The sequence below is a fragment of the Lutra lutra genome, chromosome 13 (assembly GCF_902655055.1).
Source record: "Lutra lutra chromosome 13, mLutLut1.2, whole genome shotgun sequence".
NCBI classification, from domain to species: Eukaryota; Metazoa; Chordata; class Mammalia; order Carnivora; family Mustelidae; genus Lutra; species Lutra lutra.
Genome location: NC_062290.1, coordinates 75,235,974 through 75,262,217, shown reverse-complemented (window position 1 = coordinate 75,262,217; position 26,244 = coordinate 75,235,974). Strand labels below are relative to the sequence as shown.

General features: G+C 41.4%; 2 protein-coding genes across 4 annotated transcripts in view; one reads left to right on the top strand and one right to left on the bottom strand.

Moving 5' to 3' along the window:
* Nucleotides 1–4,471, bottom strand: part of SLC31A1 (solute carrier family 31 member 1) — a 39,558-nt gene extending 35,087 nt beyond the window's left edge. The window contains exons 1-2 of the mRNA XM_047698902.1: nucleotides 4,426–4,471; nucleotides 4,108–4,149 (exon numbers count right to left, since the gene is read on the bottom strand). Of these exons, the coding sequence (XP_047554858.1) occupies nucleotides 4,108–4,149; nucleotides 4,426–4,471 (88 nt within the window). The remainder of the gene's footprint in view (nucleotides 1–4,107; nucleotides 4,150–4,425) is intronic.
* FKBP15 (FKBP prolyl isomerase family member 15) overlaps nucleotides 4,444–26,244 on the top strand; it is a 55,546-nt gene continuing 33,745 nt past the window's right edge. For all 3 annotated transcript variants that reach the window (XM_047701104.1, XM_047701103.1, XM_047701101.1), the window contains exons 1-8: nucleotides 4,444–4,596; nucleotides 13,609–13,724; nucleotides 18,925–19,009; nucleotides 19,478–19,547; nucleotides 21,796–21,870; nucleotides 22,201–22,299; nucleotides 24,246–24,395; nucleotides 25,484–25,552. In XM_047701104.1, coding sequence (XP_047557060.1) covers nucleotides 4,544–4,596; nucleotides 13,609–13,724; nucleotides 18,925–19,009; nucleotides 19,478–19,547; nucleotides 21,796–21,870; nucleotides 22,201–22,299; nucleotides 24,246–24,395; nucleotides 25,484–25,552 — 717 coding nt within the window. In that variant the 5' untranslated portion in view covers nucleotides 4,444–4,543. The remainder of the gene's footprint in view (nucleotides 4,597–13,608; nucleotides 13,725–18,924; nucleotides 19,010–19,477; nucleotides 19,548–21,795; nucleotides 21,871–22,200; nucleotides 22,300–24,245; nucleotides 24,396–25,483; nucleotides 25,553–26,244) is intronic.

Below are 26,244 nucleotides of genomic sequence, written 5' to 3'. Positions count from 1 at the left end.
AGCTTAAGAATTAAGCTACTATACTACGTTGACTGATAGTTGTTTGTATGAAAACCAAGTTGAAAGCTTTGGAAAGACTAGATAAAGATGAGTCACACAGATACATACAACTACTCAACCCTACCTTGTACGCCAAAGTAGCCATAGATAATACGTCAACAAATGAGCATGCCTGTGTTCCAATAAAACTATTTACAGAAACAGGCAGAAGGCTAGGACAAGGTTTGGCCCTGATGCTGTAGTTCACAGATCCTTGGGGCCCACACCCCACGAAAAGGCTTATTTTAAAGACTGGCAAAAAGATGTTTATGCTCTAAGTTAAAATCAAATGGCTAAGGTCTGTGTGTAACTAATAACTGTATGATTCCCTATTTTAACTTATTTTTTTTAGTTGGCCAACTATTGGCCCTAATTGCATCAAATTAGAGGGCAACTCTGGTCTTGTAAGAAATTTGTGCCTTCTCTCCTGTCTCTGTGGTTTTTCCAAAGCCACCCCCTCAACCTGGAGAACCATGGTTCCTCATTTCCATTTGAAATTCCACTCATCTTCAAAGCCCATTATCTAGCCCCACACACTCCTCCAAATTAGATATAATCTCTTCTTCCTTTGAAAACCTACAATAATTGATTTCTACTTATGGGACTTACTTTACTGTCTTCTGGTACAATTATTTGTATAGTTCAACTATCCCCACTGTTCAACGATAAGTACTTTGAGGACAACAATGACTTAATCATCTTCCTATTCCAGGCAACACCCTGAACAGTGCCTTACACATAGAAGGTTTTCAGATATTTCTTGAATGGTGTTTGACATTCTTCTGTTTTTAGTGACTGGACAGAAAAAACACTATACCAATTCCCCCAAAACTATATTCAATTCATATTGCTAGCATCACACCTATCATGTAACCTGGTTGTAACTTCGAACTTTAATAATTTTTATAGTTTAATATTTACAGTGCATTCATTAGTACAGATCAGTATGGGTGTACCTGGCTATAGAAATTATCATCTCTATAGCAAAATTCTGATAATTAAAAAAAAAAAGGATTTTATTTACTTATTTGCCACACAGAGGGAGAGAAAGAGAGCGTGCATGTGCCCAAGCAGGGGGAGTGGCAGGCAGAGGAGACAGAGAAGTAGGCACCCCCCCCCCCCCCCCCCCCCCCCCCCCCCCCCCCCCGCCAGTGGATCAGGAAGCCAGATGCAGGGCTCTATCCCAGGACCCTGCGATCATGACCTATGCCAAAGGCAGATGCTTAACCAACTGAGCCACCCAGCGTCCCCCAAATTACTGGTAATTTGAAAGAAATTGTTAAAATTGCCACTTCCTGGTTAATCTTTGGGGAGAGGGGTCAATATATTTTATAAATACACCTAAAAACTGTGTGTTTAAGCAAAACAAACAAACAAAAATGCTTAATTCAAACTTGAGGTCAGGGGTGTGCCTTCCTTACCTCTGTATCCCCAGCAGTACTTAATACATATCTGGGTCTGAACCACTCCTTCTGCAAGGTGTTTAGGGAGCCTGGCCCAAGCTCAGAGTGAGTTAGAAGGCCTGGGATGGGAATTCAGATTTTTAAATTCCTGGTCCAATATTCTAATTCAGGAAGACTGTGACTTTTTATTAAATTTGTTTGAGAATTTTTTTTTCCATTAAAAAAAAATTTTTATTTATTTATTTATTTGAGAGAGAGAGAGAGGGAGAGAGCACACAAGTGGAGAGAGGAGCAGGGGGAGGGAATCTCAAGATGACTGCCCTCTGAGCATGGATCCTGATATGGGATCGATTTTATGATCCTGAGATCATGACCTGAGCTGTAATCAAAAGTCAGACGCTTCACTCACTGAGCCACCAAGGTGCCCTGACAGTGGCTTTTTAGATGTACCTAATCCTGCAGTTCAAATCGTGCAAGACTGAGGAAACCTCACCACCATCTTCCCTTTTCTCATACTGCTGATCAGAACTAGTAGCGGTGTTCCCACAGTGGTGACCTGGGCATGCATACCTGCCATGTCCCAACTGCCAAAAATGCTGATCCAGATTTTACATGCCTGCCCGTCTAAAAAGGCTACTTAAATGCCCTGGATGAAAAACATCCCCAACTCAAGAATTCAGGATTAGCATTCAAATGATCTTTCAGGAATTTTTTTTTATTTTTATTTTTATTTTTTTTAAGATTTTTATTTATTTATTTGACAGAGAGAAATCACAAGAAAGCAGAGAGGCAGGCAAAGAGAGAGGAGGAAGCAGGCTCCCTGCTGAGCAGAAAGCCCGATGTGGGGCTCGAACCCAGGACCTGGGATCATGACCTGAGCCGAAGGCAGCGACTCAACCCACTGAGCCACCCAGGCACCCCAGGAATTTTTTTTTTAAAGCACGATTCAGATGTTTCATTGCTAGAATGACGATGACCAGCACTGGGGAAGGGGTTAGAAAAAGTGATGTCACTTAGGCAGTTCATTCTCCCTCTCCTCAGAGGTAGCCAAGTTCATACTCTAAACAGAGCTACTGCAAAGGGTTCCAGTTCTAGTGCTTAGATTCCAGTTCCATCACTGTTTTCACACTGTCAGCCTTCACTGCTTTAACCATCTTAATCTATAAAATGGACACAGGAAGCAGACAATAGCCTTGTCTCTTAGTTTAATAGAGGAATCCTTTACTAACAAAAATCAGAGCTACATATACTATTTCTAGCTATTCCACCCCTCTTTTCCCCCTCCCCTAGAGCTTTAAACAACAGTAAAATTATCTTCAACTAGTTCACAGCTAGTACAGCATTTTGATCTTTCTGGAAGGCAAGAGCCATTGCATGGTTCTCTGGCTCACAGGTGAAAAAAAATCCCAAGAGCATAAATTAAGGAATGGGAATAAAGATGAATTCCATTACTCAGTCTAAAAAAGAATAAGAATCCATTATGGTCAAGAAGGCAGAGTGCTCTGTGACACAGGTGACATCAAGATGAATAAAACTGTCCCTGTCCTTGAGGAGCTTACAATTTAGTACAAGCACAAAAACTGTAATAAAAAAAACAGAACAAGGAAAGAAGTACAAGAAGTACAAAGTTCTCTAGGAGCTGAATCCTACCAATCATTTCACTTCAATTTCATGCTAACAGACTAAAACACCCAGGTAAGGGACACTTGTTGTCCTAACCTGATCAAGAGAAGCTCTGCATGAAACAACTCCAGTTGAGAGGTATGGAAACGGATGCTACAGTGATACATTACAGGCTTACCCACACATTGGCTAAACCAGGCTTACCTGGAGATGGTTTGAAGAATTATACCAGAAATACTTATATAAGATTACAGAGAAGGTGGAAACTGTAGAAGATAAGTCCCCACCAACTGATGTTGACTTAGGTCTGTGGCAAAAAAAACAAAACAAAAAAACCCACAACAACAACTAAGCAAAACCCAGACCAAGACTGGGACTGGGGATTTTCACTTCTAAAGGTTTCTCTCTTCCATCACTCACCCCCAGAATATCCCTGATCTTCTGCACCTCACCTGGATAGGGAGGGGAATTCTCTCCAAACGTATGCCACAGTCTAGCAATAACCACTTTGTAAGGGCGCACAGTACTTAAGAGTTGATAAGGTTCTTTTTCACCCATCAGCTTACTAAGACCTGAATCAAGAGACTAGGGATCCAGCCCCAGTCCGCCCTTTACTCTGTATGACCTCGGACTCGTCCTCCAAGTGCTTATTACTTCCTTTCCCTATTGCACATTCTGGGATTATGAGGAGACTGGGATTGAATTCGATGACCTCTGAGGTCTAAAAGCTTCCTGACCAACCGGCACAGAGAAACACTGGAGAAACAGCCCGTTGAATAAATAGGGACGTCGGCCACAGGGGACAAGCGAGAGGGACAACAGGTCCGTTTTATAGACGGGGAAAGTGAGGCACCGAGCACCCAGCCCCAAGGTCACTCTAGCTATGTCACTGTAGGGGCCCGGCCGAAAGCTCAGCCTCCAGACTGCCAGTCCTGGGCCCTTTCTCCTTTCGCAGAGAGAAGAGTGGCGTGGAGGGTCCTTGTCCCCAGGGAGAAAGGACTGTGCCCATGCCAGGGGTGGGGGACCGACCGTGAGTGCTTACCTTCCAGATCGAGTCTCGCCACCGGCACCTCCCTCTTAGAACCTTAACCCGTCACCACCCCCGCGACTCTTCCGAAGCCCCCTCCACTTCTGCCGGGCTCGACGTGTCCACGACCGCCACCGAGGCCGCTGATTCCCGCCCCTGCCCCGCCCCCTGCCTCGTCGGCCAATCCGTGTGCAGGATTTCGGAGCTCCCGCGGATTTCACCGCCTCTGCAGGCTGGTGAAGCCTTACGTCACGGGCGCGCGTGCCCGTGAGGACCTCCCATTTGCCTTTCCCCCTCCTTCTCCTGAGCCTAGACCCCTCCCCGCTGAGCCACCGTGCGAGAGTTCGTCCTGCCGGAAAGCAGCACGCCGCCGCGGCATTTCACGACGTCGGCGGTAAAAGGCCCGAAAACACTCTTGCTTCCCACCTACGGCTGGGCGAAAGGCACCGCGATGTTCGGTGCGGGAGATGAAGACGACACCGACTTTCTTTCTCCTAGCGGAGGGTGAGTGACTGGGAAGCGTAGGACAGAGGGCGTAATGAGAGAACTGGGCAAATGGTTGGTGGGGTCGCAGTCTTATCAGACTTTTTCCCAACTTCCGGGTCCAGACCCCTGCCACATTCCGGTGCTCTACAGGTTTCAGAATCCGGGCAGAGTTCGAATCTGTGCCGTGTCTGTCCACCTCGATTCTGGACCTGGCATGTCCCTTGTCACTCAGTATGGCCCTGGGGTTCGCCTTTTGCTTTGTGGGTCAGTTTCTCCTTCTGTGAAAGTGGAGGTGATTACTGATGACAGCGTCTGCCTCAGAGTTTTTATAGTAGTGAGTTGGGACCGATGTGAGACTTACTCTTCCCCGTGGACAAAGCAGTGACACTTCAGAATTGGCCCTTGTGGGTCAGCTCCAGCATCCTTCAAGGCCCAGTCCGATGTTACCTTTTGGGGCTTTCCCTTCTCTCACAGACCCAGGCAGAATGCATTGCTTTCTCTTCCTTATTCCCACAGCTAGGCTGATTACCTCTATCCTTGCAACACCGAATTTATTAGATTATGAACCCTGACGGAACAGAGAACCGCTTTTGCTGTTCATCTGTGTCTAGCTCTCAGCACAGTATGTCATGTGTGCTCCAGAAGTGCCTGTTGAATGAATGATAGCTGTGGAATTGCACTTCAAAGCTTAAAACCAATGTAAGAGACTGCATTCGCTATCCCCTGCCCCCAGTCGTTATATATACCAGCCTGGGGTGCAAGACTTCAGGAGGCAGGGTCTTATCTTTTCCCATAATCAGTTTAGCCTTTTCCCTCATGTTGTGTCAGTAGACAGCTTGACTCCTTTGAAAGTGAGCTGCCAGTCCTGATCCTTGCAGAGCCCTTTCTTTGAACACATGTTTAAGAGATTTAAGAATGTACAGAAGAACGATAAATACACCAGCCTACACTCCTCATCTTACTGCTAAGAGGTTACAAAAATGATTAAGCTACTGTGCCTGTTCTCAAGCCACTTCTGTTGGAGAGTTCAGTACAAGAATGATCATAAAATGACATTGTTTCTCTCTTGGTGTTGAATAGGATCCTTTGACTTGCACTATGACTGGCTGTATATTACCTACCCTTAAGTCCTTTTTTCACCTTTATCACCCTGTCCGCCCCTGCTCTCACTTCAGATGGTCTATGTCCACTGAGTTTTGCTTTGGGTTCTTTCAGTTGCTCAGTTATTTTAGAGTTAAGTTATGCTTTTTCTCCTTTTACCTCGTTGCACCCAAAACACTCACTAAAATTTCCACATAGTCCAGCCTGCTGCTGTTGACTATGTAGTCACCTTTTTGATTTAGGCTTAATTCACCTATTAAAAAAATTTAATGAGCTAACAAATAGATTCAAGTGAAAAATAAAGAGATGAACCCAATTTAAAATGAGCAAAAGATCTGAATAGCTATTTCTCCAGAGAAGATGTACAAATTGTCAGTAAGTACATAAGAAGATGCTCAACATCATTAGTTATTAGGGAAATTCAAATAAAAGCCAAAGAGATGCCATCTCACACCCACTAGAATGGCTGTTATCAAAAAGACAGTAATGGAGGGGCCTGGGTGGCTCAGTGGGTTAAGCCTCTGCCTTCAGCTCAGGTCATGATCCCAGGGTCCCAGGATCGAGCCCCGAATCAGGCTCTCTGCTCAGCAGGGAGCCTGCTTCTCCCTCTCTCTCTGTCTGCCTCTCTGCCTACTTGTGATCTCTGTCAAATAAATAAATAAAACATTTTTTTAAAAAAGACAGCAATGTGCTGGTAAGGATATAGAGAAATCAGAACCAAATACAGGCAGAACTCACTGTATGATGGTGAGTTACTGCAAATATGGCCATGCAAGCTGAAACTACAGAGCAAGCTTAACAATCAGTGGGAAAGATTATAATTGTTTCATGGTCTTTAAAAATTTTGGTTGAAACAAACTGTTGCCACCTTGAGAATTAGTATTTTATTTCTGTTTTTAAAAACATCAAGAGGGGTGCCTGGGTGGCTCAGTCAGTTAAGCACCTACCTTCAGCTCACGTCCTGATCTCTAGGTCTTGGAATTGAGCCCTTTGTTAGGCTTCCTGCTCAGGAGGAAGTCTGTTTCTCCCTCTACCTCTGCACCCCTGCCCCGGCTCCAGTGTACACGTGGTTTTATTAATAATAAAAATAAAATCTTTAAAAAAAAAACCTATCAAGGGAAGAAGTCAAGAGTGCTTGCCTTCTCTTTTTACAACTTATAATAGCGAGTGAGCATTTACGTATACTTTGGCAAATACGCCAAGGTGTAGAAGAGTGAGCATTTGTTCTATACCTTGCTGCCACGCAGGCGCCCCTATAAGAGATACTGTAAATTCACATTCTTCCCTAGGTGAAAATACTGAGAGAAGTCTGTAAATGAATGTGAAAGCTCCCAACTTTTTTTTTTTTTTTTTAAGATTTTATTTATTTATTTGACAGACAGATATCACAAATAGGCAGAAAGGCAGGCGGGGGTGGGGGAGCAGGCTCCCCACTGAGCAGAGAACCTGACGTGGGGCTCGACCCCAGGACCCCGGGATCATGACCTGAGCCAAAGGCAGAGCCCTTACCTCACTGAGCCACCCAGGTGCCCCAAAGCTCCCAACTTTTATGCAACAAGCAGTCTGCCACTGACTGAAAATGACAGAGTAGATAACACTGTCATGTGTTCTTTTCTAGATTCCTGGCCTAAGATAGTTCTTGGTGGCTCAGCTATCCTGCTTTTCTGAGCAGGCCCATCAAGGACATGAGACATTTTAGTTCTAGGTGTTTAACTGTGTTCCTAGGATGCCTGGGTGGCTCAGTTCATTAAGGGCCTGCATTTGGCTCAGGTCATGATCCCAGAGTCCTGGATCAAGTTCCACGTTGGGCTCCCTGCTCTCCAGGGAGTCTGCTTCTACCTCTGCCCCTCCCCCCACTTGTTCTTTCTCTCTCTCTCTTTCTCTCTCTGTTTCTCAAATAAATAAAATCTTTCTTCAAAACTGTGCTCCTAAACACAGACCGCAGCTAATTCAATGATAGAAGGCTTAGTAAACAAAGTTGTACAGATCACTTATTTTTGTTCCCAGTAATAACCAGAGAAACCAAATCAAATTTAAGATTGAGAATATTTAAAGTTTTACCAACCGTCCCTGATTCAGCTATTCCTTCTTTGTTTTTTCCTGAGGAAGTAGAACATATGACAGTAAGTATTGCAGCTGCTTTCAACTTCCTCTTATAACTGTAGTTTGCTGTAAACATGCTTGCTTATTAATTTTCAAGTGTTTTGATTCCATTTAGGATATTCAAGCCTGGTAGAAGTGGGAATATTAGTGCCTGAGATGGCTGTTGAGATGATTGGTAATCTGTGTTCCAAGTTTCCAGGCCTTTTCAAATGTTTACCCTTCCAGATGCTCTTTTCCTACCATCATGACTTTGAAGTGAAGAAATAATGTGAATGTCCACTAAATGTATGGCACTTCATTTCAGCTAATAGCATTTTATAGTTGCAGGTCAATTGTGCATTGATTGATCATGCTTTCTCCCTTACAGGAGTAATCTGAGTTCAAGGGACATTTCAAGGTAATAGGATATGTGCACATGTATATAAAACATGTATTGTGTCCTTACTCTGTGCCAGGTACCATGCCAAATAATAAATACATATTATCATATTTACTTTCCCCTACTAGTTTATTAGGTAGTTTTTACTATCATACCCATTTTGTACATGGGAAATTAAGAGTCAGAGAGGTAAGTGGTTCAGGGTCACACAGCTAAAAAGTGAAAGAGCCTAGATTTGAAATCAGGCAAGCAGATTTCCGCTACATTGCCATGTGTCCATTATTATTATTGTAGAAGTAGATGTTTGATGCCATAGTTTATAAAAGAAAAACTCTAACAGCAGAAAGAATGCCTGTTTTTTAAAAATACATGAATATAGTATAACTTCTATGTTTTACCTTTTCTTTTTTTTTTTTAAGATTATTTATTTTACAGAGAGAAAGAGAGCACAGACAGGGGGAGTGGCAGGGAGAGGGAGAAGCAGGCCTCCCACTGAACGGGGAACCTGACCTGGGGTTTGATCCCAGGATGCTGGGATCATGACCTGAGCCAAAGGCAGATGCCTAACTGACTGAGCCACCCAGGTGCCCCTGTGTTACCATTTTTGATGAGAAAAGAAAAGGAGTATAAATCTAAGGTTAGGTAAAGACTTTGGCAACTAAATGTATTGGCTAACATTTTTTTTTTAATGAATTAATGCCATAATGACTTTTCCTGTGAATTATAAACATTGAGACTCAAGTCCAGAGTTGGCAAGCCCATTCTTGGTAACATAGAGAAATGTGTGCATTTGAGAATACTTTAGAAATGGAAAAAATAATAATTTACAAGAAACTTATGCCTGTAAGTCTATAGAGTTCATTTTAAAATATTAATAGAAAATATCCTGGAGGGTACCTGGGTGACAGAGTCAGCTAAGCATCTGCCTTCGGCTCAGGTGCTGAGTCCCACCTCAGACTCCCTGCTCAGTGGGAACCTGCTTCTCCTTCTCCCTTTGCCCGCTCCCTTTTCATGCACACCCATATGTGTGCACGCTCTCTCTCTCTCTCTCAAAAATAAATAAATAAATCTTAAAAGAAAAAAAAAAAAAGAAAGGAAAGCGAAAGGATCTGAAAGATAATAGGATTGACCTGACTTTTGGATTGATTTTGCAGTTATCACTGGCTGGCCTTTAGAGCATCTATGGAAACATAGTTTACATATGACATTTCGATTTTTCCCTTAAAAAAAAACATAGCAGCAAAATGAAAACAGCAAATCCAAGACCCATATCCATACTGAAACTAACAAGGATATTCTTTCCTTATCAATTATCTTTGCATAAACTAGTATATCTTAACTAAGTTAGATTCTAAGTTTTGTAAATTTTTCACTGTGCTAAAGGCATTGCCCAACTCTCCCAGAATCATCTTTTTTTTTTAATTTTTAATTTTTTTTTAAAGATTTTTATTTATTTGACAGAGCGAGAGATCACAAGTAGGCAGAGAGGCAGGCAGAGAGAGAGCGGGGGAAGCAGGCTCCTTGCCGAGCAGAGAGCCTGATGTAGGGTTTGATCCCAGGACCCTGAGATAATGACCTGAGCCAAAGGCAGAGGCTTAACCCACTGAGCCACCTAGGCGCCCCTTCTTATTTTTTAAAAAATATTTTATTTATTTATCTGAGAGAGAGAGAGATATCATGAGCAGGGGGGGAGGGGTAGAGGGAGAAGCAGACTCCCTGCCAATCAGGGAACCTGGAATGGGACTTGATCCCAGGGCCCTAGGATCACGACCTGAACCGAAGGCAGATGCTTAACCAACTGAGGCACCTAAGTGTCAGAATCGTATTCTTTTAGGGAATCTGCCCAGGCCTCGGTTAAAGGAGAGATCTTGGTTTCCTCTTAATTTTATTAGCATTTATTCAGTCTTATGTAGGACAGCACTGCTCTCTACGCTTGAAATTCCACTTAACCTCTTAGTCCTTTAGGGGAGGCATTGTTGACCCCATGTACAGGAAACTTAAAGGAAATTTATAAAACACTACCTTGAGAAAACAGGGTAATAGTTTCAAATCATATTCAATTTATTTTGCAAGACGTTAGTATATATTAGTATACATTAAAATTATTGGGGGGGAACAGGCCTCCAAAAGTTATGAAATTTCAGTATGTTTTTAAAGGTGGTTTTTTTTTGTTTTTGTTTTTGTTTTTGTTTTTAAGTAATCTCTGTGCCCATCATGGGGTTTGAACTCACAACCCCGAGATCAAGAGTTGCAGTGCTTTCCTGACTGAGCTGTACAGGCACCCCTCAATATTTACATTACCTAAACCAAAGATGCCTTTGAAGAAGAGGAGCTCAGAGCTAGACTAGACTTTGAGTTCATTTATTCAGCTTGTTATATACCAGACGCTAGGGACAATATAGTCAAGTGATGATTAGAGGTCAATTATCATGTTACATAATAACTGATTGAAAAACTTTTATTAATCTATATGGAGTATAATTCCATACAACAGGAACTTATTATGTATCTAATGTTACAGTTTGCGATTATTTATTGTGTAATACTTAATATCCTTGTTAGAGTATATAAGCTCCTTGAAAATAGAACTCAGCTTTGCTCATCAATATATACTCAGCATTTAGCACAGTGTCGGTACATATTTCTAGAGTGAATGAAGTAGACTCCTGTGGGAGGCCTTAAGATCATCATCTAACCTAGACTTTGAGATGAGGGGCAACTTCCAGGGGAGAAAAGGAACAGGAAGGATGTTTCAGGCAGAGGGAACAGGATATCCAAAAGTTGGAGATTAGAAAGGTCTTGCCTTATTTGAGAAACTAAAAGTTCCGCGTAGCACACAGTTGGAGTTGAGAAATGGACAGTTAGGAAGCTGGGGAAGTAAAGAGAGGTGAGGTCTTGAAGGACTTTGTAAAGCTGTCTTGTGGAGTTTGGATTTTTTTTTTTTAAGATTTTTATTTATTTATTTGACAGAGAAATCACAAGTAGGCAGAGAGGCAGACAGAGAGAGAAGGGGAAGCAGGCTCTCCACTGAGCAGAGAGCCTGATGCGGGGCTCTATCCCAGGACCCTGGGATCATGACCTGAGCCGAAGGCAGAGGCTTTAACCCACTGAGCCACCCAGGCGCCCCTGGAGTTTGGATTTTTATCTTGGTAATACTGAGGTGTTATTGAGGGTTTTAAGGAGGAAAGAGACTTGATCAAGTTTGGTTTTTAGAAAGATCACTGTGGATACAGTGTGGAGAATGGTTAAGAAGCAGGCAAGACCAGGACAAGGAGATAAATCAGGAGGTTTTCAGAATAATTCTAGTTAGAGAGATATGATCGTGACCTGAACTAGGGAAGTGGCAGTGAGGATGGGAAGAAATGGATGGGTTCAAGAAGTATTGAGCAGGTAAAATCAAGTGGATTCAGGGATTGGTCATGAGCACCAGGGTGGGGAGAAAGCACCAGGGTGATGCCCAGATTTCAGTTTTGGTTGTGTATGTTTGTGGAAAAGAGTTAACACAGGAGACTTGACAGCATCATCTTTAGAAAGTCCTGTTTACGAGGTTGGCACTTGGCTGGCGTATGAAACTTGACCGGTAAACAGTTCCGCACACTGATGCAAAGCTTTCTGTAAATGGTGTGTGGCTTATTGTGCCTAAACTGTACAAACAGTAGGTTTATATTGAACTGAACCTTCTTTCTGGGAGTGTAGAGTTTTGGTTCATGCTAGAGGATTTCTGTGTGACCAACCCCCGATAAAAAACCTGGGGCACTGAGACTCTAAAGAGCTTCCTTAGGAGATCATACTTTATCTTGTTACAGCTCTTTGCTGGAGGAATTAAATGTGTCCAGGGTCACCCTACTGGAAAAGAACTCTTGGATGCTCCCCATTTACTCTGGACTTTGCCCCCATGTGCCTTTTCCCTTTGCTGGTTTTGCGGTGTTATTTTTTTGCTGTTGTTGTAATCTTAGCCATGAGTATGATTATATGCTGAGTACGTTGAGTCCTGCTGAATCACTGAACCTGGTGGAGGTCTTGGGGACTCTGATACAAAAAGTATTTTCACCAAGAGAAAAGAACACAAGGATGAGAGCAGGTTTTGCTGGGGCAGTGAGAATTGAAAGATAGGAGTTCTAGTGGACATGTTGCATTTGTGTGGCTGGTGGGATATCTGTATTTTCTGACACTCAGGAGCACATTCTGGGTTGGGGATACAGATTTGAACGTTATCAGCATTTGGATAGCACTTGATACCAACATAAATGAATTAGATTCCCAAGGGAGAGGGAGAGTGAAATCTGGGAGCATAGGCATTTAAAAGGTTGAGAAAGAGGCATCTGGGTGGCCTAGTTGGTTGAAGGTCCAACTCTTGGTTTCAGCTCAGATCCTCAGATTGTGATCTAACAGGGGTCATGAGAGCAACAGGGGTCTATTCTCAGCAGGAAGTCTGCTTAAAGTTTCTCCCTCCTTCCCTTTCTCTCAAATAAATAAATCTTTAAAAAATGAAAATAAAAGGCTGTGTAAAGGAAAAAGAGGCCAGGGAGTTAAACAAGGAGCCAGAGACATGGACATGGGAAGACAACAGGAGAGGGATCCCATTAGCACTTATTGATATCTTGGGCCAGTCCCTCCCACCCCTGAAAATATCCCCACAGAAGTCAAGGGAAGAGTTTTTTTGAAGAAAAACAAATTAGTTGATAGTGTAAAAAGGTGAGATGAAGGCCAAATAACATAAGGACTGATAAACTGTGTTTAGTAACAAAGAGGTTGTTGGTGACCTTAACAAGAGCAGTTTCTTTGGGATGGTTGGGGCAGGAGATGCATTGCAGGGGATGGAAAAGAATGGTACTGTTAGACGAAATGATAGGACCATGTTTGATGGAGTAATTTGAAGTACAGGTCTATTTCAGTGTAATAAATGAGTAAAAGTAGGAAACTATGACTTGCTAAAGGGAAGAATTTACAGTTTAAAGAGAACACAGAGAGCGTCTGCTCAATTTACCAATCTCCTCAGTTTACATACACAGAAACTGAGGTCCAAAATAAATGCCTTGACCAAAGTCCTGTGGACAGGCAAGGTCAGCTGATCCTATTTAGATCAGAAATACAATCTTTTTTTTTTTTTTTTTTAAGATTTTATTCATTTATTTGGCAGAGAGCGAGAACAAGCAGGGGAACGTGGTAGGCAGAGGGAGAAGTAGGCTCCCTGCTGAGCAAGGAGCCTGATGCAGAGCTAGGTCTTAGGACCCTGGAACCATGACCTGAGCCGAAGGCAAATGCTTAACTGATTAGACCACCCAGGCATCCCCAGAAATATAATCTTGATTTCAAAGACACTTTCCAGTATGGTGGGATGTGCAGTCAAGGAGGTGTTTGTTCAAGGTTGGAGGTGAGCAGCTTTTATAATGATTCCAGGTTTGAGATATGTCAAATGAAATGTCATTTTCATTTTCTACTAACAGTGCCAGATTGGCCTCTCTTTTTGGACTGGATCAGGCATCTGCTGGCCATGGGAATGAATTCTTCCAGTACACAGCCCCAAAGCAGCCTAAAAAAGGTCCAGGAGCAGCAGCAACAGGTAAGTGAAGAGGTGAGGATTGGTCCCTAACAGGCTGGTTGGAAGAATAAGCAGGCTTCCAAAAGTGACATGCCAGGTTGTCCATTCTTAATCAGTCTGGCCAAGTTCGCTGCCAGTGGTGCATTCCTCTCTAACCTCTGATATCCCGAATTCCAGCACCTAAATAGTATATCCTTTGTTGGAAGCTGGGGGAGGAAGATCTCAGGCAAACAAACTCTTTTGCCCTAGGAGAACAGCACTCTCTAACGATGCCTGAGGCACTGTCCAATGTGTTGGTGGGATAGGTTAGATGTATGCTGACAGTGACTTTTTCCCAACTGGACAGTGATGCTTAGTGCTGTATCCCCGTTACTTTTCATCATGATTGAGACACATTGAATGAACATCTGTTGAATGAAAGGAACGAAAGGGGCAACTAATATTTCTAAAATGCCTGCTTTTGGTCTGGTCTCAGGTGCTTTACATAGATTGCCTTATTTAGTTTTCTCAGCGGTGGGTTTGTGAAATGGGTAAGACTGCCACCCCTTTAGAGGCTGGGAGAGGTTTAGGGACTTGATCAAGGTCATACAGCAGTAAGTGACATAATTGAAATTTGAACCCTGACCTGACTCACCCCACAGCTCTTGCCTCTACACTTTGCAGTCTTTGTGTAAGAACCTGAAGAGGAGTGGGGGACTGATAGAAATAGTCCTGAGCAGAACAGATGGTAAGGGACATTAAATTGTTGAGTGAAGATCAAAGTATTGAGTGCCTTCTACATGTTGGGCACAATGCTGGCACTGAGAATGTTGTTAGATTATTGAGAGTTGAAGAGTTGCAACAGATATCATATGGCCCATAAGCCTAAAATATTTACTCTTTGTCCCTGTACAGAAAATGTTTACTGACCCCTGCTCTAAATCTTACCTGTCACTTTTGGCAGCTTTGCTATATAGATCGCTGGTCCTGTTCTCTAAGCCATGACCAGGCTAGATTTCTAGTAGGCTCTGCCTTTACATTTCCCCTGGCACAGCTCTTCAGCAGCAGTGTGTTTCCGACTCAGTTTAAAGTGGTTGAGTTAATGGATGTGGATAAAAGTAAACAACCTCAGTCCCCAGCCAATGAGGTAACTTGATTTTGTTTTAATCGGAAAACAACAACTGTGAGTTAATTATACTTTTAAAGGGGAATTACAGAGGCATTTCAACTTAAAAATTACTGATACAGTCTTATGTAGGCATTTACAAAGAAAAAATATAGTAGCAAGATAGGAGATCTCTATTCAAGGGATATCTGTGTAAGAAGTCTTTGTGGGGAAAGTGGCTGCAGCATAAGTCTTGAGTCTCTTCAGATCTCGATATAAAAATAGAGCAGATATAAAAGACAAGCCTATGGATAATATTTACAATAAATCCAGTTGAAAAGCTGTCTTCATGAATATCCCAAAATACAAACAGGTCTGGGCAAACCACCAACAGCTCCAAGGCTTGTGTGGTATCAGCATTTGCGTGAGAGAAAACAGGGTAGCAATGGGATATGTAAATCTGAGCATGGAAGAACCCCAAAACAACCACCAGATGTTCGCGGAAAATTTGGTAGGTGAAGCTGAAATCAGAAAGTGTTTTACCCACTCTCGTTGTGCGTAGGTACAAGGGGTTAATAATGGGGACTGAAAGAACTAGAGCAGTCTTCCTCCTGTGAACTTATTTTTTTTTAAAGTAGGCTCCGTGCCCAAGGTGGGGTTTGAACTTATGACCCTGAGATGAAGAGTCACATGCTATACCAATTGAGCCATAGGCACCCCGCTTCTATGAACTTTTGAAACTCATCCCCCAGTGTGACCTTCCAGGACAGGTCCCCACACTGAGAAGAACCATCTGCGAATGGGATTAAAATTGAGGAGGATAGGGATATAATAGAAGTGAAGGAGAAAAGATACATATAAAAATAGGGATAGAGGGGCGCCTGGGTGGCTCAGTGGGTTAAGCCGCTGCCTTCGGCTCAGGTCATGATCCCAGGGACCTGGGATCGAGCCCCGCATCGGGCTCTCTGCTCGGCAGGGAGCCTGCTTCCTCCTCTCTCTCTGCCTGCCTCTCTGCCTGCTTGTGATCTCTCTGTCAAATAAATAAAAATAAAAATCTTAAAAAAAAAAAAATAGGGATAGAAATAGAATCAAGAAGTCTCAGGGGGAAGCCACCATATTTTTGAGCTCTATTCAAAAGCAACAGAAGAGGGAGCTCTATGAAGTTAAGAAAGCCACCTTGAACCCTCCCTCCTTCTAAAAGTTGAGAAAAGCAAATTTTGCATTAAAATGAGCAGTAGGAACTTATCAGAATCCAACTCCATGTCAAGTTATAAGAACAGAGAGAGCAAAAAACAGAATAATATCCTTACAGTGAGAGCTCTATTCTGTGAGAATGTTTCTTACTGAATAGATCAAAAACTATAACCACCTGTTAACATTAGGAAAGTAATATAAGACATGAAATGAGAACATAAATGAAGTTAGAAAAATCTCAGAAGTGACAAGACTCAGGAAAGAATTAGAGATATAAGAAAAATTTTAGAAATGAAGTCTAAACAAGAAGGAACATAAGAATGAATAAAAACAGCAGATTATACCTGAAGAGAAATAGAAGTTTAACAGGAGGAAATTGTTAAAAAATAAAAAATTTGAGAGATAAAAATGTTCCAAAAGGAAGTGTGACAAATATTAAGGATGGCAAAGAAGATTCAACACATGGGAGTGTGTGTGGCGGGGAGGGGATGCACGCATGCACACATACCAGGAAAAAAAAAGGGAGGGGAAAAGAACAGACACGAAGAACTATAATTCAAGAAAACTTTACTCAAAAAAAGAAAGATAGATAATAGATAGATTTGTAAATACATATTAAAAGAAGTCCTTGTCGGTGGGGAATTCAGAATTTGCAATACTGATTTCGGAGAGGAAAGACAGCTAAACCAGTGAGAAGATCCCATGATTGTGGGCATCTGACTTACCCTTCCAGCAAATCCATGATTACCCTTCTAGCAAATTCCGTTTCCAGGGTATCAGATAGCAGACGAGAGCATACTGGGAGAAGCAGAACTAACTTGAAGGAGGATGCTACGCTGACCTTGAGGAGACAGTATTTTTTCCTCAGTGTTTCACACCTGTCCTGATAACCAGCCTCTGGCCTTAGTTACTTTTTTCCCTTAAAGCTAGCTTATCAGAAGAAAAGTTTTATTGTCATGTGACATACAACTGGGCAGTACAGGTTGAATTGACAACTATGGTTTTGGTTTTTATAAAATAATAAGGAAAATATGAAGACCAGACTGGGACAGTAACCAAACAACGTAAGTGGGTAATTCATCAAAACAAAACAAATCGAAACAAAAGGACCAATACAAATCTTTAGAAAATGTTAAATCTCCGCTTCACTCTAATCAATAAATGCAAATGAAAACAACAGTGACATGGCATTTCCCTTTTCTCTACTGCCCCTCTTTTTTTGGTAAAAATTTAAAAAGTTAGTCTCCTGTTGTAGACAGTCATGCAAAGCTGGCATATTCACGCTGCCCGTGGGGCTATAAAAACAGGTGCGACATTTCTCAAGGGCATTTGGGCAGGATGTAACAAAACCTTAAAATGTTTTACACTCCTTCACCCCATAATTCCAGTTTTAAGAGTTTATTTCGAGAAAGTAATTAGAGCTACATACAAAAATGTGTTTTTAGGAAGTTTACCACAGCATTGTTTATAATAGAGGAAAATTAGAAACAGTCCAAAGAAATGTCAACTAATAGGACATTGGATAAATTCTGGCCAAGTAATAATACAGTATCCTATGTAACCACCAAAAAGCATTTTTAGGGTTATTGTATTTTGTCTTGGAGACTGTTTTAAAAGAACTACTAGTACTAAATAAGAAAAGGAGGTTGTCAAATTACATCATAAATTTTGTTTGAAAAATGTAAGAAAAAAGCTGTGAAGTATTGAAAAAGGACCAGGAATAAATACATCAAATTATTAACCATTTATTTTTAATTGGTGAGACTACAAGTCATTTTTATTTTCTTTATCCATTTCTGCATTTGCTAAGTTTTGCATATTATAGAGTACATGTAGTCCATAATCAGAAAAAAGATGTGTCAGTATTGTTAAAAAACAAAATTCAACTGCGTAAATTTTAAAGATCTCATTAGCTTTATTCAGTGACTCATGAATTGGGCAGCATCCCATCTAGCAGATAGAAAGGAGCTCTGAGGAGTTGAACAAAATGACTTTTATAGGCAGAAGGGAGCAAGAACAAAGAAGTTACAGTAGGCAAAAAAGCAAGATGGTTATTGCAAGATTACTTTCCTTCAGGGAATAGCAGGGGTCTGTCATGCAGATGACCTAGTTAGTGCTGAGCAGGGAGTTCCTGATGGACTGGTTTCAGATCCCTCTTGGTTTCCTTGTCTGTGCTGGTGTTCTCACTACTCTTCCACCAACACATTATATGGTGAATATAAATATGCAGTTTTCTCTAAATACCCGTTTTTTTTTTTTTTTAAGTTTTATTTATTCATTCGACACAGAGAGATCACAAGTAGGCAGAGAGGCAGGTAGAGAGAGAGGAGGAAGCAGGCTCCCCGCTATGCAGAGCGCCCGATGCGGGGCTCGATCCCAGGACCCTGAGATTATGACCTGAGCTGAAAGCAGAGGCTTAACCCACTGAGCCACTCAGGCGCCCCTAAATACCCGGTTTTAAACCATCAGTCTTCCCCGGAATCACTGGAAAAGTGAAGTTATGGATATGATCTGAGTATCATCATTAATTTTCTAGCCCGAAATAAGGGAAGGGGAAGTAATTTTATTTGTATTAGAGCTGGCCAAATATTGGAATAAGAAAAGAACGTATATGGAATATGATTTTGCTTTCTGGGCAGGGCCTCTCATCCAGCCCCGAGACTTGTTTGGAGTGGAACCGGAGTTGGATTCTAGTCCTAGGGTTGCTGCTATTATGTGTCATCGCACTCGGGTGCATAGAGCCTCCGTGTCATCATCCCCATCTGTCATACATCAACATCATCCCCAGATGATGTTCTGTGGGTCATATAAGGATAATGGCCATGAAAACATTGTCCCACTTAACTGTAAGATGTAAAGGAGAATTCTGAAGCTGCTTCAGTGGTGAAAAATCCATTTTAAGAAAGACATGAATGACATCTTTGTTTTCTTCTTCATCTCCAGGAAATCTGGCGCCAGCAAAAGCAGCCCCCCCTCCAGCAGGCACCTCCACCGTATTGTTTGCAGCAGCAGTTCATGCGTATCGATAGTAAGTAGCCGAGAAGGAATGCTTTCTGAAGTTGGGTGTGGGATGCGGGGTTAAGCTCCTGTCTTTTCTCAATAAGTCTCTGTTGGTGGCCAAAGGAGCTACACAGTTAGGCTGCACAGTCCTTCCATAGGCAGAGGATCAGTCATGCTTCTTAACATTTCAGTTAGAGAATTCTGCACATAAAACTTTGAAGAGCCATTGTCTTGTATGCTCCCTCTAGGAAGTGCTTGTACCCTCGATGCCTGCTTTCTTAAGTGCTCACTCCACTGAGATATTATGAATAGATATTAAGAGAGTAAAGAAGTATAAGAGCTTTAAATTATAAACTGTTCACCTCTGTTATAAACACCTCTGTCCTTTTCTTGAGGCTGCATGACTAGATTCCCCACTTCTATGTGGCAGAAGACAGAGCTGGTTCTACTTAGTTTAAGGAAGTATTAATACCTATTATTTTTCTTGGTTCTGTAGCACAAACGGTCAGTATGTAAAGCAGGGCAAGTTTGGTGCTGCAGTCCTGGGGAATCACACGGCCAGAGAGGTGAGAATGCCCCCTGTGTCTCGTGTATGTTCAGGTGTCCCAGATCATACTGATGAGCTAGTTTTTACTTGGACTCGCCCAATGTCTCTTGTGTCAGAGGATTAGAATGATTGTTCGTGTTGATTGTGAATTTTTAATACGAGGTACATAAGTAACATTTATAGTCACATCTTGCTTACTACTGTGCATTAAAACAAATTCAACCATGCAAAATCTTTTAAGTTTGACCTTTGTGATACAATACTAAAGAGTTTGGGGAGTTGTAGAGTAAACCATTTACCAAGGACATCCCTTTTTTAGGTAATGAAAAACACTTACTGTTCTACTTAGAGTATTCTATCTTTATGGCTGAATCAATGACCCTGTTTAGCCTTTGAAAGTTTGAGGTGGGCAATGGATCACACAACATACTGTTGGTTTGGGTCAGAAAAAAATGTGGCTAGAAGCCCCAATGCTTGATTTCCTTATGTGGCTTGTATCTAGCTTCAAATTCTGCTCCAGAATGTGTTTTTGTTTTTGTTTTGAATATTTAATTTATTTATTCATGAGAGAGAGAGGGAGGAAGAAGCAGACTCCCTGCTAACCGGAGAGCCCAATGCGGGACTTGATCCTAGGACCTGGGATCATGACCTGAGCCGTAGGCAGTTGCTTAACCACTGAGTCACCCAGGTACCCCTGCTTCAGAATGTTTTAAACATTGTTGAGAGAAGCATAAGAAATTCTGGCATTTCAAAGGTTCATTGAACTAAGAGCCGTGCTCCTAAGACACTCTGAGACACGGATAAAATGACCTATTCAGGGTAACTAACGTCATGGACAACACTCTTTTGTATTAAAAACAAACAAAAAAGTTAACTGTGGAAATTTGGAAACATATAAAAATTGTGGAACTCGAGGGGCGCCTGGGTGGCTTAGTGGGTTAAAGCCTCTGCCGTCAGCTCAGGTCATGATCCCAGGGTCCTGAAATCGAGCCCCGCATCCGCCTCTCTGCTCAGCAGGGAGCCTGCTTCCTCCCTTTCTCTGCCTGCTTCTCTGCCTACTTGTGATCTCTGTCTGTCAAATAAATAAAATCTTTAAAAAAAAAAAAATTGTGGGACTTGAATAATGAACTCCCAGAAACCCATTCCTGGGCTCTAAGAGTTATTAATCTTATTTCATCTAAATTCTAGCCTGTCTTCCTTCTTCTGCTCAGATTATTTTGACTGTATCTCCAGCATACAATATGTAAATACTTTAGTGTATATCCCAAGGATTTTTTTTCTAACATAACCATTATGTAATTATCACCTTAAAAAACCCCACAGTAATTTTTTTTATCTCATTCACTGCCAGCTAGTGTTCAGATTTACCTGATTGCCTCCTTTTTTTTTTTAACAGTCTAATAAGGTCTATACATTGTAATTGGTTGCCATGTCCCTTAAATCTTTCATTCTCCCATCCAGAGGTAAATAATGTCTAGTTGTCCCTGATTTTGTCATATAGCAGCCACCCGTGATTATTATCTGGATATATTAATTCATTAGGAGTTGCCATTTGGATTTTAAAAATCTGGTATTGGGACTTCACCACCCTTCACCACCAGTAGGGGGTAGTAGGTTGTGGTAGGCAGCAGTTCTCACTGCAACAATTATAAAAAAGATAAATTGCAAAAATTATATTTTTAAGCTCACTGGAGAGCTGTGGAAATGATGAAGACTAGATGAACTAAAATTTCAGAGGGAAAAGCCATTGAGCTTTTCCTTCCCTTGGTTCTTTCACTGATACGATGCCTAGGAGGGGACTGAGAGGCAGATATGGCCCAATGAAAGAAGCTACTGGCCAAAGGAGACACTGGCAAAAACTAGAGGAGCTCTAAGCCCAAGATTGGTTTTTGCCCGTGGGACATTTGCAGAGTTCTGGGAAACCACTTTTTTGTGGTTTTAATGTACCTTATGACTAATGATGTTGAGCATCTTTTCACGTATGTGTTGGCCGTTTGTAGATCTCTTGTCACCCTCATACCAGTGAAAACACCAACAAAATAATCGCTCATTACAGTAAAGGAGTGAGTAAGGCCAAGATGAGAGGAGATGAAAATGGATAGTGAGAAGATAGAATTTAAAACCTAAGCTTTAAGGGATCAAGTGAGTTTTGAGTTTTATGCCTCTTGGAAACATAACCCCTGACATCTTACTGCTGATTTTCTATTTCCTTTTAACTTTAGTTTTCTTTTTCTTTTTTTCCCCCGGCCCACCTTTATTGAGCACAGTATAAGATTCTTCTTTATATCAGTCAACAACAATCAGTTACTGTTGCCAGGATTCATCTGAACTTTGAGCTAATGGTAAGACTTCCCACGTTGGAATCATCAGCTCCTCTGGGATGGGTTTATAGGAGAGATTGGTCTGTGTGTACCTGGTGGGAATTAAATCTACTGCTTCTGGCTCTAGACATCAGAGTGGATATCTTAACAGAGCCTCTCAGAAGGGTCTCTAGGCAGCATTCTGGGAAATGAACCAAAGAATGGTTGTTGGAGGGTGGGAGGGAAGGAGGAAATTCCCTGTATCTCTCTGGGTCCTCCTGAGTCAGGGCCCTTCTCTGTGATTTGAAGCAGTCAGATTTTTGTGCTCTGCTGCCTGTCATTGAGTTACCCCAACATTTCTTCTTTCCCCAGGTTCGGCCCAATAACTATAGCACCTTTTATGATGACCAGAGACAAAACTGGTCCATCATGTTTGAGTCCGAAAAGGCTGCTGTGGAGTTCAATAAACAGGTAATACTGTCTTATTCTTCCTGTGAAAGGCCTGGATTGCCCTTGATTTTAGGAAACTGTATGGAAAATTCACAACCTGCTTTGTTTTGTTAGAGACAAGCATTAAAAGCCCATTAAATCTGTCACTCGAGCTAATTATATTTCAAGGAAATAATAGGAATACTTACTGAAATTGCTTGAAAATGAGACTTTAAGAGAAAAAAGGCTTAAACAGACTTCTTTAAAACACTTTCCACTTCATAAATTATTTTAAGGAATAAATAAAACTATCTTTTAAAAATAGTGTTTTAAAAGAATTTTTATAAAGTTAAATGATCCTTGTAGAACATTTAGAAAAGCATTTTTTACAAAAATCACTTGAAATTTTACTGCTCGAGGTAACCACTGCTAATATGTTTCCTTTTTTCTTTTTTTTTTTTAGATTGTATTTATTTATTTGAGAGAGAGCACAAGCAGGGGGAGTGGCAGGCAGAGGGAGAGGAAGAAGCAGGCTCCCCTGCTGAGCAGGGAGTCAGACAAGGGGCTCTATCCCCATGTTTCCTTTTTTCTATGTGTAGTGTACATAAGTAGGTATACCCCTTTAAGAGTTCAATATCTTGCTATATATATTTTAACGATGTTTATGTGTCTTTCCCCACCACATGAAAAATTACTTAGAAACATTTTGAAAGTTGCATAGTATAAATGCTCCTTAATTTATTTAACTTTTCCCTTGCTTTTAGACATTTAGATTGCTTTCCGTCTGAAATAAATGATACTATAGCAAGCATTGTTGTGTATAATTCTGTGTCCTTTTTTTCTCCCTCTGATCATTTCCTTGGGCTAAATTTCTAGAAGTGGGCACCTGGGTGGCTCAGTGGGTTAAAGCCTCTGCCTTCAGCTCAGGTCATGGTCCCGGGGTCCTGGGATCGAGCCCCGCATCGGGCTCCTTTCTCATCGGGGAGCCTGCTTCCTTCTCTCTCTCTGCCTACTTGTGATCTCTATCTGTCAAATAAATAAATAAAATCTTTAAAAAAAAATAAATTTCTAGAAGTGGAAGGTTGGGTCAGAGAGTCCAAATGTTTCTTGGTTCTGTAGACAGTTCGGCGTACTGCTTTTCAGAGAGATAATACGATTTCACGTTCCTATCTTTTCTCTCACTATACCTTTTCTAACATTTGGAATTATCTTTTTTTTTTTTTTTTTAGTCTTATTTGCTTGGTAAAAAATGACATCTCATTGTTTTAGGTAGCATTTATTTGATTACAATAATAAAACCTTTCTTTTAAGAAAATGAGTAGCAAATTTGTAATGTAGACCATGTTAAAAAATTGACGGTAAAGTAAGACTTCACAAAGATGTGTTTAACTCTTGTCCAGGATTTGTGCTAAGATGATCTAAGTCTGTAGGTGGTGGACATGCAAATCTGGGAATGTAGTGTGGTTTTATAAAGGGCCTATTTTTCTAGTTTATTGTTTTTAGAAATGACTTCTGAAATTGTTCTAGAAGTTCTCCTTTCTTTCATGGGTTCCCAAACAATGAAAGGTAAAATCCTTAAAGTTCATGCTAGCTAATGGTTGTTGTGTACATACTCTTATTTGCCAGGCACTGTGCCAAGGACTCTGTATTAGCTCAATCTTCATAACTACCCGAGTAAATATGCAGAGTTTTTAATCTCCATTTTACAAAATACCTATATGAAATAAGGTTCACAGAAGTTATTTGGCCGAGGTCACAAGTTAATAAGTGGCAGTGCCCAGATCTATACCCAGACAGTCTGACTCCAAAGCCTTACTGTTAGGCACTTTGATTCCTGGCAAGATTGTTGACTTTGGATTGGCTTACTTCTAAACATGTAATCAGTTTTGTTAGTGGATACCACTGTTTGGAAAAGAGCTTTAGCAACAATGGAGGGAATATTTACTGAGCTTGAACTAAGTTAATGCTGCTGTGATTTCGTCTCGCAGGTGTGCATTGCCAAGTGCAACAGCACCCCCGCCCTAGATGCAGTGCTCTCCCAGGACCTCATTGTAGCAGAAGGCCCTGCTGTAGATGTTGGAGATTCTTTGGAAGTGGCCTATACCAGCTGGTTCTTTCAGAATCATGTGCTGGGCCAGGTAAGGAAATGCAGCCTGCAAGTTCATTTGTAATTGAAATAGCACGAGGATTAACGTAAGGTGTTACTGCTGTGAATTGCTGCTGTTGGCAAATAAAAAATCTTTTAGGAACCCTGCTTTGACTGCTTTTGGGGCATAGTCATCAAATGCTGACAGGTGAAATCTGCTCAGTGCTACTTTGTCTCTTCTATTTAGAATGGAAACCAATTTCCTAAGTATCATTTTTGGTAATTGTTCATGTGTATATCTTTTTTTTTTTTTTTAAGATTTTATTTATTTATTTGAGAGAGAGCATGAGAGGGGAGAAGGTCAGAGGGAGAAGCAGACTCCCCGTGGAGCTGGGAGTCTGTCTGATGCAGGACTTGATCCCAGAACCCCAGGATCATGACCTGAGCTGAAGGCAGTTGGCTAACCACCTGAGCCATCCAGGCGCCCCTGTTCATGTGTATATCTTGTCCTCCTATATCAATTTTAAACTTAAATTTATTCTTATGGGATTAGGTCTTAAAACTTCTTTTTAGAACTTCCTCACGGTTGTTTGTTTTCTGTATAATAAATAGTATAAATAGAGTGCACTTTTGTGTTTTAATATCCTTAAGTTCTCAAAAGCAGTATGATATAGAAAGAGCTTTAGACTATGAGTCAAAAAAATGTACATTCAGGTCCCAATTTAGCCATGATGTGAGTGAGCCTTTCTCTTCAGGTATTTTAAGAACCCCCCCCTGCCTCGGGCGCCTGAGTGACTCAGTGGGTTAAAGCCTCTGCCTTCGGCTCAGGTCATGATCCCAGGGTCCTGGGATCGAGCCCTGCATCGGGCTCTCTGCTCAGCAGGGAGCCTGCTTCCTCCTCTCTCTCTGCCTACTTGTGATCTCTGTCTGTCAAATAAATAAATAAAATCTTAAAAAAAAAAACCTCCCCCCTCACCCCCCAACAGTACTTTGACATTCCTTATTCCAGGAATACTGTGCTAATTTGATATTAATACTGTTAATACTATTGTATTAATACAATACAATCTGTATCGACTATTACATGATTACTATTATTTTTGAAATTGGGTGACCTCATTTACTTTGATCAATTTGCAGGTTTTGGACTCTACTGCTAACAAAGATAAGCTGCTTCGCCTAAAATTGGGATCAGGCAAAGTCATCAAGGTACTGGCTTAACTCTGTTCTTATATGGTTTTATCACTTGTGATTAGCTTGTAAAATTTTTAACCTGGGTGTATTTTCTGAGTCTGGTAAGGCAGGAGGAGAAAAATGTTTACATTACTTAGGAAATTTTTACCTATGAGAATATATTGAATCCTTACTCTTTCTTTTTTATTGTGTGACTCTGAGGAAATTATTAAATCTTTTGCATAGCCTAAAAGGGGAAGAGATGAAACTGTTCCTTCTAGAATTGTATCATAATGGGTGACTCTTAGCTGTCTGAGTTGCTTTGAATCAGCACTTCCCACTCATTGTGGGAAGCAGCTACCACAGAGCAAGAGGAACACTGGGATTGGAGTCTGAGAGCTTGACTTCATGTTGTGAAGCTTTTCTTTACCAGCTGTGCAAGTGCTTTTTAGAATAAAGTGTATTTTACACATGTGGGGTATCACTGTGTTAGGACATGTCGAAGCCCTTATTGGAAAAAGTCCTCATTGCCATTTTGCATGACAGAAAGGTTTTCTTCGTAGCTTTGTTTATGCCTTCTCTTCCCAGAATCTTTTGGAGACTGCCTCCTGTAGATCAGAGGGGTGAAGGGATAACCTTTAAAGCTAAACTGAGGGGCGCCTGGGTGGCTCAGTGGGTTAAAGCCTCTGCCTTCGGCTCGGGTCATGATCCCAGGGTCCTGGGATCAA